At 35.9% G+C, this 12,254-nt stretch overlaps 1 protein-coding gene across 8 annotated transcripts in view; it reads left to right on the forward strand.

Moving 5' to 3' along the window:
- Nucleotides 1-12,254, forward strand: part of ATG4C (autophagy related 4C cysteine peptidase) — an 84,984-nt gene that overhangs the window by 39,812 nt on the left and 32,918 nt on the right. For 7 of the 8 annotated variants that reach the window (XR_008661955.1, XR_008661954.1, XM_055306471.1 and 4 more), the window contains 4 exons: nucleotides 605-838; nucleotides 3,082-3,412; nucleotides 6,010-6,080; nucleotides 9,591-9,727. Coding sequence is in view for 6 of the 8 variants with exons in the window: in XM_055306471.1 (XP_055162446.1) it covers nucleotides 605-838; nucleotides 3,082-3,412; nucleotides 6,010-6,080; nucleotides 9,591-9,727 (773 nt within the window). In the remaining 2 variants the exon portion in view is untranslated. The remainder of the gene's footprint in view (nucleotides 1-604; nucleotides 839-3,081; nucleotides 3,413-6,009; nucleotides 6,081-9,590; nucleotides 9,728-12,254) is intronic. The other variant, XM_055306475.1, reaches the window with a different exon arrangement.

Consider the following 12,254-nt stretch of genomic DNA (forward strand, 5'->3'; position numbering starts at 1 on the left):
GCTGCGCCACCCAGGGATCCCCAGATCTCATTTTAGAGAGCACTAATATGTATATCCTGAGCCAAATGAGGCAAAAGGAAAAGGTATTTTTATATTAACCCCTCATAAAAGAGTTGATTATATTTGGAATATAGGATATTATTAACAGTATTACTGATGATACCTTTTTTTTTCTTAAATATTTTATTTATTTATTCATCAGAGACAGAGAGAGAGAGAGAGAGAGAAAGGCAGAGACACAGGCAGAGGGAGAAGCAGGCTCCATGCAGGGAGCCAGACGCGGGACTCGATCCCGCGACCCCAGGATCACACCTTGGGCCGAAGCCAGCACTAAACTGCTGAGCCCCCCCCCCCCCCGGGCTGCCCTGATGACACCTTTTATTAGCTAGCTTAAGAGCGTACAAAACATTTCCGCATCCATTCTCATTTGATTTTCCTAACAGTCTGATGAGGCAGAATAATATATATCTTCGTTGAAACTGAGAAAAAGTATCAGAAAAACTGTAATAGACTCCATATCTGATGGACAGTGATGGGGACATAATAGCATTATTGAAGTTTCTTTGCATATATTTAGACTATAGTTCATATTTTTATTTTGTAGATGAAAATAAACTGTTACCTGCAAGATCAGGATGTACAATAGAAGATCATGTAATTGCGGGAAATGTAGAAGAATTTCGTAAAGATTTTATTTCAAGAATATGGTTGACCTACAGGGAAGAATTTCCTCAAATAGAAGGCTCGGCCTTCACTACAGACTGTGGTTGGGGCTGCACATTAAGAACTGGCCAGATGCTACTGGCTCAGGGACTCATACTGCACTTTCTTGGTAGAGGTAAATTAAATCTCTGTTTGTTGGTGGAGGGGTTGTGGTTTTTTTTTGTTTTTTGTTTGGGGAGGAGGGGCAGAAGAAGAAAGAAAGAGAGAATCTTGAGCTGGCTCCATGCCCAGTGCAGAGCCTGATGTGGGGCTTGATCCTCAAACCCTGAGATTATGACCAGAGCCAAAATCAAGTCAGAGGCTTAACCGATTGAGCCACGCAGGTGCCTCTTTGTTTGCTTTAACTCCAGATATTTTCTATGGTTAATTTCTTGACTTCCTGATGTCTTCTGAAAGTTGTAATTAATCTAGCATATTCTAACTTTATTGAAGTAGGCTAGGTATGACTTATATGTAAGTACAATTTTTTAGTAGCCTTTGGATTTTTTTGGTGTTATTATTTAGTTCTTTTTGATTGACTTCTCTGGATTATCTCAAGTTCAATAAATCTTTTTTTAAAAAATATTTTATTTATTTATTCATGAGAGACACACACACAGAGAGAGAGAGAGAGAGAGAGGCAGAAAGAGAGGCAGAGACACAGGCAGAGGGAGAAACAGGCTCCATGTAGGGAGCCCAAGGGGGGACTCAGTCCTGGGTCTCCAGGATCAGGCCCTGGGCTGAAGGCAGCGCTAAACCACTGAGCCACCCAGGCTGCCCCAGTTCAATAAATCTTGAGCAGTCAACAACAATGACTTTGAGCAGTTAGTTGATGTTTTTACATTATTTAAGTCTTAAGAAATTTAAACTGGTTTCTTTATTTTCTCTCTACATATCAATAATGCTTTAAAATATTTTTATGTTTGCAAATATGATTATAATCAGTTAAATTGACTAGGCATATTCATAATAAGGTCATTATGTTCCTAGATTCCCAAAAATGTAATTGATTCTTCTTTCATATATCTTTTTACATATATCTTTTTAAAAAAGAAAAACTCTTACCATTTCTATTAGTCCATTTTTTATAATTTGTACATTTGTAGGAAGATTTTAGTTTACTATTTTAGGCTATCATATATGGTTATTACTAAGCATTATCATATTTTTAAAGTGTTAGACATGCATGGCATGGCAAATATCTGATAACCTTTCTGTAGGTATTATTGATGAAATTATTTAGAGAGAATGTTTATTCAAGAGTGATACAGATAATATAAAGAAAAAAAATTAAACTTTCTCTAAGATGGTTTATTTGTAGTTTTGTGCAATCATGGACAAGAATTGGGATAATTTTCGAAGTCCTAACGAGTTCTCTGAATCTGTGACTCATTTTGTTAAAATTACATGGATGCTTGGAACTATCTTATCATAAAAACTGAAGTAGTGAATATAGTTGGTTTTGGTGGGATCTTTGATCTTTAATGACTTCTATTTATTAACTTTTCATTTACTAGAGAATTGATATTACTCCCTAAACAGTAATTGAGTTATTTTGAAAGGATTGTTTGAGAGAAAAACAAAGAAAATTAAAACTTCTGTGGTTAGACTTCTATTTTAACATATAATCAAAACAAAATCCACATTATGAAGTTATTCTCTCATTAGTGTTAGTCATTATGTAAATTGTAGTCAAGACTGGATGTCTGATAAGCATTACTGGTAAGGGAGTACAAAAGTCCTCATTCGATTTCAGCACTGTCAAAGAAAAGAGAAAAAAGAAAAGCATTTTCCAGAATTGTTTATTTGTACTTGAGTTTACCATTTTTTTCTTTTTCATTTTGGTTATTTTTTTCTTGATCATATGTAATATAATCCCATTTTATTATTATTTTTTATTTTTTTTTATAATCCCATTTTAGAAAATTTGGAAACAACAGAAAATTCCAGAGAATAATATTACCACTCAAAAGTAAACATTATTGATATTTTACTATATTTTCTGTGCTCATACCTTTAATTGTTTTTTGGGGTTTTTTTAAGGCAGCTTTATAATTCACATGACATAATTTAGTTACTTAGAGTGAACAATTTAGTGGTTTTTGGTATTTTTCCAGGGTTCGGAACCATCACCATAACCTAACTCTAGGACATTTTTATCATTCCACAAAGAAACCTCATACCCTTTGGTAGTCACTCCCAATACCCTGCTTGCCATATGCAACCATTAATCTACCTTTTGTCTCTAGAAATTTGCTGCTTCTGAGTTTACTATTTTAGTTTAATAATCTATATGACTTTAAATGCTATCTATTTTAGTAGAATTGTTAAAATCTAACTATTTAAAAGATCTGAAACCTTGCTTTGGAACTATTATAGCTTGGACCTGGCCTGATGCTTTGAACGTTGAAAATTCAGACTCTGACTCATGGACTTCCAACACTGTTAAAAAATTTACTGCATCATTTGAAGCATCACTTTCAGGGGAAAGTGAACTCAAAACCCCTACAGTTTCTCAGAAGGAAACAATCAGGAGACATTCTGATGATCGTGAAATGCGAAATGAAATTTATCACAGGAAAATCATCTCTTGGTTTGGTGATTCCCCTTTGGCTCTCTTTGGTTTACATCAACTAATAAAATATGGAAAGAAGTCTGGGAAAAAAGCCGGAGATTGGTATGGACCAGCTGTGGTTGCTCACATCTTAAGGTAAAATTGTATTAAACTCTTTTATCTTATGACAGAGGTCCTTAGGCTCAGAGATACTGTTTTTTGCAGTGCATACATATAAATGGAACTTTTCAAGTCTTATTGTTTGAGTATATTTATAAGGAAGCTTTCATTTGCTAATAAGGAAAAAACAAGACATTGCACTCTGGTTACATTTATCTATGACAAATTTTTCCTCTTTTGTTCATAGGTATAGATATTCAGTGTCTCTTATCGGAATGTTCTAAAAACTAACAACTCTTTCAACCTTGGAGCATGCATAACATTATAGTTTTTTTTTTTTTTAATAGTGTAACCTGGGGGCTGTAATGTACTGATAGTGTAATGAAATGTCAAGAGCTAAAATTGATGTTTTCAGCATTTCTTTGCACACATCAAATTCTTGTGAATTGTAAATGTATGGGACTATTAATATTATAATTATATCATAGTAAAAGTAAAGGGTCTGTGACATTCAGAGTACTTAGAAAAAAGTTGAAAGTCAAATTTCACTATACCTCAGCCTTTTATGATACTGCTTAATTAAAAAAAATTGTCTTATTTGTAGTGTGACCCATGTTGTGTATGGAATCATTAATATGCCATCCAAATATAGCGTGTTATAATAAGTTTATTACATTTAAAATCATATAAATTGGAAATTATTATAAGATTTTTTGCATATAAATAGGCTTTAATATTGTATAGGCCAGATGCTTACAAATGGAAATGTATTTACCTAATGTTGTTAAATGGATTGCTTTTTTTGTTTTTTTTTTTTAAAGATTTATTTATTTATTTGAGAGAGAGAGAGACAGAGTGAGCATTAGTAGGGAAAGGTGGCAGAGGAAGAAGCAGACTCCTCACTGAGCAGGGAGCCAGACACGGAGCTCAATCCCAGGACCCTGGGATCATGATCTCAGCCAAAGACAGACACTTAACTGACTGAGCCACCTAGGTGTCCCATGTTTTGTTAGTAATATCAAGTCCTGCTTGGTATGATGTATAAAAGCATAATTATAAAAGCTTAGTTTCTACTCTGGAAGATATTATGTTCTGTACTCCAGGGATCAGAGCACTTTTTCTGTAAAAGGCCTTATGGTAAATAAAGGGCTCTGTTGCCCATTTTTCTTTTCTTTTCTTTTTTGTTTTACAACCCTTCAAAACTGTAAAAACCGTTCTTAGTTTGCAGGTTGTACAAAAACAGGCCACATGTTGTATTTGGCCTATGGGCCATACTTTGCCAATCCCTCTTCTAAAGTAACACATACAAACATAAATAACAAGTCATGTGAAGTTAAAAAATTACGAAGTTAAATAAAAATATTTCTATTCCATTTGTGTAATTTCCTTTTATAGATGTTATTGTGACTATTTACAAATCATGTGCACCATTGAGAACATTATACTCAGAAATATTTTTCAGTTTGCAGTTTTACTTATAGAATTCTAAGCCTTAAAGTTAGGAAATTCATTTGTTCAGGTTATACAGGTTTTTGAATGAAGGAAAAAGAAGTCATGCTATTATTTATTAATTTATTTTAAAGATTTATTTATTTATTTGAGAGAGAGTGCACATGCACACATGCACTCATGGTGAGGAGGGGCAGAAGGAGAGGGAGAGAAAGAATCTCCAGCAGACTCCCTGCTGAGTAAAGAGAATGTCCCTCAGCTTCATCTCACAACCCTGCTATCATTACCTGAGCTAAAATTGAGTACAAGGCTTAACCAACTGAGCCACTCAGGTGCCCCAAAAGTCATGCTATTATTTAAAGAAAAGCAAAAACTTTCATAAATGTAGCAGAGGACAATAATTCACTGTTAGTAATGTAAACTAATTTGATGTAAAACTTGAAGCATATGGTAATACTGCTGGTTAGAAATGTTTAATATAGCCAGGTGAGTGGTTGAGAGAAATCCTTTTTTGGAGGGCAGGGTTTAAAGCTTTATACTCAAGAATTTTTTTTTATAACTTTTGTAACTTATGTTTTTTAAATTATTTTAAAAATATTTTATTGATTTATTCATGAGAGACACAGAGAGAGAGAGAGAGAGAGAGGCAGAGACACAGGCAGAGGGAGAAGCAGGCTCCATGCAAGGAGCCCGACGTGGGACTCGATCCTGGGACCCCAGGATCATGCCCTGGGCCAAAGGCAGGCACCAAACCCCTGAGCCACCCAGGGATCCCCTTTAAAGATTTTATTTGACAGAGAGAGAGTGCACAAACAGGGGAAGCAGTGGGCAGAGGGAGCAGGAGAAGCAGGCTCCCTGCTGAGCAGGAAGCCTGATGTGTGTGCGTTCTGTCCCAGAACCTTAGGATCATGACCTGAGCTGAAGGCAGATGCTTAACCGATTGAGCTACCCCAGGTGTCCATGTAACTTATACTTTAATGTTCTTTGAGTAATTTAGTATAATACTCTACTTAGAAGGGATTCACGTGGTTTTTGATACCATTCAGAAAATAGTTTTGAAAGCAGACATTATAGGTTAAATAGGAAAGTAAAAAAAAAAAAAAGATGGCTTTCTTTCCTTTAAAACTTTAATTATTAACTGGAACTGTTAGGCTTTTAAAGGATGATACATGTTATTTTTTTAGAAAAGCAGTTGAAGAAGCAAGACACCCTGATTTACAAGGAATAACTATTTATGTTGCACAGGATTGTACAGGTAAGGAATGTATATAATTCTAATTTTTATCTGATTTTTTGGTCATACCTTTTTATTTAGATATAATTGACATGGAACATTATATTAGTTCAGATGCACAACATAATGACTGAATATTTGTGTATATTGTGAAATGATCACCACAGTAGGTCTAATTAACATCTGTCACCATACAGGCACAAAATTCTTTTTCTTGTGATAAAATCTTTTAAGCAACTTAAAAGATTTTAAAAAAAATATTTAACTCTCTTAGCATCTTTTTAAAAAATATTTATTTATTTGAGAGAGAAAGAGAGAGTGCACGAACAGGGGAGGGGGGAGACGGAGAAGGAGAGGGGGACAAGGACAAGCAGACTCTGGGAAGAGCAGGGAGCTGACATGGGGCTTGATTCCAGAATCCCGGTTACTACCTAAGACCTGAGCTGAAGGCAGACACCCAACCAACTGAGCCACCCAGGTACCCCTCTTAGCAACTTTTAAATATAATAACATGATATTATGAACTGTAGTCCTCATGCTGTAAATTACATCCCCATGACTTATTAATTTTGTGGCTGGAAGCTTATACCTTTTTACCCCCTTTACCCACGTCACCCTCCTTCCCACCTAGAAACCAGCAATCTTTTCTCTAAAGGGAAAGCTCATTTGATTAAGGTATAATTAGTTCAGAAGAGTCAGAGGTAGGGATGATCATGTGTGCACTGCCTCAGAAAAATTAGAGAATTTAAAGATTTATAAATTAGAAGCTGTTACAGAGTATTTTGGAAAAAGTAAAGTTATAGAATTGAAACATGGAAAGAACTGTTGTTGCATTTTTGTACCTTTGGTTTAGATTGACTATGGGAGATAGGGAAGCTGCTGAACAGAAAAATTTGATAGCCATATCCTAAATTTGGAATTTAAAGGGAGGAAGTGGGGTGCAAGTAGCATAATTTATTAATCAGTTAACTGTATAAGAGCAGAAGTTTGGTTTTCTTCCAACAGGGAGTTTGAAGAAAGTTTTTTTGTTGTTGTTGAACAAAACAAAGTTTTGTTTATATTTGGTTCTACAAAATCCTCCCCTTTTCTTTCAAACTATTTGACTTAGGCTGTCACATCCATCACTCTACTCAAACTGCTCTTCTCAATAATTTAATCCTGCTAAAAATCTGGTGGTCACTTCTCAGTCCTCACATCACATAATCTACCAGCAGCATTTGACACAGTTGACCCCTTTTTCCTCCGTGTAACGTTTTGTTTACTTTGTTTCTAGAATGCTACTTTTCAGGTTTTCCTTCTACCTTCTCCACTCCTTCACTGTCTTCTTTGCTGGTTTTCCTTATCTCGCTGATCTCTAAAATTCTATTCAGCTTTTAGACCTCATCTCTTGTACACAGATTTGAATTCACCTGGTCTCATGGCTTTACAGGACTATCTATATGCTGTCAACTCCTAAATTTATAGGATCTTTCAACCAAATCCAGACTTTTATATCCATACTGCATACTTAGCCTACCTGCCTGCATGTTTAATAGATATCTGAAACTTAGCACGTCTAGAATTGAATTCCTGATTTTCCTATTCTTTCCCCTCCTATAGTTGTCTATAGGATGTCTTTGTAAATGGTATGTCTCTTACTCTGTTTACTTAAACCAAAACCATTCACATCACCTATGACTCCTTTTTTTCCCCTCTCCCATCTCGCATTTAACATATTAAGGAGTTCTTTTTTTCCCCCTCCCCTAAAGATTTTATTTATTTATTCATGAGAGACACAGAGAGAGAGAGGCAGAGACACAGGCAGAGGTAGAAGCAGGCTCCATGCAGGGAGCCCGATGTGGGACTTGATTGTGGGACTTCAGGATCGCTCCCTGGGCCAAAGGCAGGCGCTAAACCACTGAGCCACCCAGGGATCCCCTATTAAGGAGTTCTTTAACTTACCACTTTTTTATTTTATTTTTTTTTTTACCGATCACTTTTAACCAGCTCCACATGACCATTCTATGACTGTTCCCTATCTTCACAATTACTGCCTTTGTTTGAGCCAATATCATTTCTTGTTAAATTACTGTGGTTACTTTCTTTTTCTTTTCTATTTTTTTTAAAGAATTATTTATTTGAGAGAGAGAGAGCATGCAAGCATGAGCAGGGGGAGGAAGAGAGAGAACCTCAAGCAGACTTCCTACTGAGCAAAGAACTCCCATGCAGGGCTTGATCTCACAACTCTGAGCCGAAATCAAGAGTTGGGTGATTAACTGATTGAGCCACTCAGGCACCCTGTTTTCTTTTTTTAAAAAAGATTTTATTTATTTATTCATGAGAGACAGAGGTGGGGTGGGGGAGAAGCAAAGACACAGGCAGAGGGAGAAGCAGGCTCCATGCAGGGAGCCTGATGTGGGACTCGATCCCAGGTCTCCAGGATCAGGCCCTGGGCTGAAGGCGGCGCTAAACCGCTGAGCCACCCAGGCTGCCCAGGTGCCCTGTTTTCTAACTGTTTTATGTGCTTCATCCCTTGCCCCTACAGTCTGTTATCAACATAGGAACCATACTAGTAAAGGATAAGTCAAATTAGGACATTCCTTCTCTAAAAATGTCCTCAATAGCATGCTTTCTCACTCAAAGTAAAAATTGTAGTCTTTACAATGGCCTTTACGAGTTCACACAGTCTGGGGTATGTGGGTGGCTCAGCAGGTTAAGTGTCTGCCTTCAGCTCATTTCATGATCCCAAGATCTTGCGATTGAGCCCCACATTGGGCTCTCTGCTTAGTGGGGAGTCTGCTTGTCCCGCATCCCAGCTCTTGCTCTCTCTCACTCGCTCTGCTCTCTCAAGTAAATAAATAAATAAAATCTTAAAAAAAAAAAAAAGGAATTCATGCAATCTGTCTTCATTCTCCCCCAACATTTTATTTTATCTCCTAACCTTATTTCCTATTATTTTACTCATTGCTGACTTGCCTCCACAGAGACACAGGCCTTTTGTTCCTGGAATATGCTGGCTATGCTTCTGCCTTAAGGCATTTGCATTGACTGATCTTTATATCTACTGATCTTTATACCTGGAATGCTCTTCCAAGTATTGGCATTTCTTGGTTTCTTACTTTGTCTTGACTTAAATGTTATATTTTTCGTAAGGTCTTCCTTACCACCTTATTTTCACCTCCATCCTCTGCCATGCCCATTTTTCCTATCCATCTTTCTCCCTTTGTTTTTGTTCAAAGCACCCATCACCATCTGACATGTATTTTATTTGTTTCCTATTTCCTCATATTAGAGTATATAATCTATGAAGGCAGGGTTTTTCCTTTCTTTTTCTCACTTGTGAAGCCCTTATTGCTATATAGTTGATATTCAGTAAGTATCTGCTGAATGTATAAGTGAGGTAGAGATTTTTTTTTTTTTAACTCATTGAGACCTTGATAGTGATATTAGAGATTAGATGACTGGCCAGTGGGAAGGAGGGACTGAAATAAAAATGTTTCTGAAAATCATTTTTAGAAAATTTAATAAACATACTCATTATATTTTTCTCAGTTTACAGTTCTGATGTAATTGATAAACAATGCACTTCCATGGCCTCTGATAATACAGATGACAAAGCTGTTATTATTCTAATCCCTGTTAGACTTGGTGGGGAAAGAACCAACACCGACTACTTAGATTTTGTAAAGGTATGAAATAACTAATTTTTTTAAGGCAATGCTAGCTAAAATGAAAAATATAGGTTTGCAGTCTTTTTTTCTATGAAATGGATAGGGATGATTTTATAGTTGCAGATTATAAAGCTTGATATTAGAGATTAAAATTTCAGTATTGCAAGATCAAATGTGATTTGAAGAGTATGGTGTTCTATGACCAAGTAAACAGCCTTTTAATTTTTTTGTAACTAACCAAGGAGACACAGATGTAGCAATAATTATAATCTGTACTATGTCTACAGTTCCCATTATCCCTATTTATGATTGTTAAAAATATGTACCTTTGTTTATTTATAAAACCCATATTAAACTATTTTGAGATAATAATTGGAATAAACTGAGTTTTCTATTACTGCTGTATTACCTCTTAATTTGTTTCCTGTGCCACTATAAAGTCAATAAGTGGGATGACTATTTATTTAGATAGAAATGATGAAGATAGTATGGGGAAGGTTCCGTCTTGGTTTTCTTTATATTAACCAGTTAAAAATCTGTTCTAATTGAGAACACACAATTCTTTTTTCCAGATGAATTTGTCTAATTATGTTACCTTGTTTTGGGCACCAAAGTATTCAGTTGTCACAAAACTTAACTTTTTTTTTTTTTTTTTACTTGAGTGTAGTTGACAGACAATGTTATATTAGTTTCAGGTGCGCCACATAGTGACTCAACTTCTCTATATATCATGATGTGCTCACCACAAGGGTGGCTACCATCTGTCACCATACAACGCTCTTACAGTATCACTGACTATATTCCCTATGCTATGCCTTTTATGACTGTGACTTATTCATTCCATACCTAGAAACCTGTATCTCCATTTCCCCTTAACCCGTTTTGTCCCTCTTCCCCACCTCCCTTCTCTCTGTATTTATAGGTCTGATTCTGCTTTTTGCACAAAACTTTTGAAATACTTAGTTTTGGTTAAGCTTATAGGATTTATATTACTTTCTTAGTTTTAGTAAAATTTCTCATCTTTTCAAGGCCAGAGACAGAATTCCTCTCTGAATAGAGTGTTATGGCATATAGTAATCTTGAAATTTGTCTTTTATGTTTCAGTAACAGTTGTCCCTTACATGAAGCTTCACAGTCCTTGTATATATGGGGTGGAACATATATTCTCACTGTAGACTGTATTATTTCTAAAAATCTAGAGCAGCTGTTTTACGTACATGGGATATGGATGTTTGGTAGCAGGTTTGACTTTTCATAATAGTTATTAAAATTCTGTGGGCATACATGTTACTAATAATACTAATACTATAATATATTGATAACATGAATCCCCTACATAGAAGTGTTTTTTTTTGTTTGTTTGTTTGTTTTTTTTAGATTTTATTTATTTGACAGAGAAAGAGAGAGAGTGAGTGAGCATGCACATGCATGGGGAACAGCAGAGGGAGAGGAGAAGCGCATGGGGCTTGATCCCAGGACCCTGAGATCATGACCTGAGCCAAAGGCAGACACCTGACTAAGCTACCTAGGTGCACCGAGAAGTGAGGTTTTGATTTCTAACGTCTAGCTCGTTAGTAAAGTTAATGGTAGAATGTAGGAAGTTATGATCCATTTCATCTAGTGAGTCCATTGAGGGTTTTGGAACTTGGCATGTGGCCATGTCTCAGTAGGTTGTAATCAGGTCCAAACTGGATTCCCTCTGCCTTTTATATAACCATGAAAAGATTAGAAACTGAGACAATCTTGGAACTGACTTCTTTAGTCAAACTCCCATTTCTGATGAAACAGGCTGCAGATGGCTTCAAGGTATATTGCATCTAGCTGAAGGCTTTGCTACTTGGTGTATTAATATTTTTTATCAGATGGTAGGATTGCCTTATGCTCTTGAATATTTCATTGGAGGCCAAAGTGTAGTGAAACAAACTGTGATTAGCTGTTAAAGTGATCCTCAGTACGCAGCATGTAGGAGTTGCTCAACAAATACTTGTTAACTCTCATATTTGTATAACACTTTTAATACAGATATATCTCATTTTGCTTTCACAACAGCTAGGAACTATCTTTACAAAACAGAAAAGGCAGATGTTAAGTGGTAAGTTTAAGTTCAGACAGCAAACTGGTAACAGACCAATATTTTTGTTATTTTGATATTTTTCCCTAAAATTTGGACTTTTATTTTTTTAATTTTTATTTATTTATTTAGAGAGCATGAGTGGGGGGAGGGGCAGAGGGAGAAAGAGAATCTCAAGCAGACTCCCTACTGAGCATAGAGCCTGACTCAAGCTCACGACCCTGAGATCATGACCTGAGCTGAAATCAAGAGTTGGATGCTCAACCAACTGAGCTACCCAGGTGCTCCTAAAATATGAACTTTTAAAAATGTAAAAGTCTTTTTACCAGATTAATTTATACATTTAAAATTTTCAATTATCAGCAAAAAATGATTGAAATGTCTGTGGATTAATTACGATGTGTTATGTTTGCTTGGGGGTGGTTGGGTCAAATGCCAAAATGATAACTTGTAAAGAGGCATTCACTTAGAAGT

The sequence above is a fragment of the Nyctereutes procyonoides genome, unplaced genomic scaffold (assembly GCF_905146905.1).
Source record: "Nyctereutes procyonoides isolate TBG_1078 unplaced genomic scaffold, NYPRO_anot_genome, whole genome shotgun sequence".
Taxonomy (NCBI): Eukaryota; Metazoa; Chordata; class Mammalia; order Carnivora; family Canidae; genus Nyctereutes; species Nyctereutes procyonoides.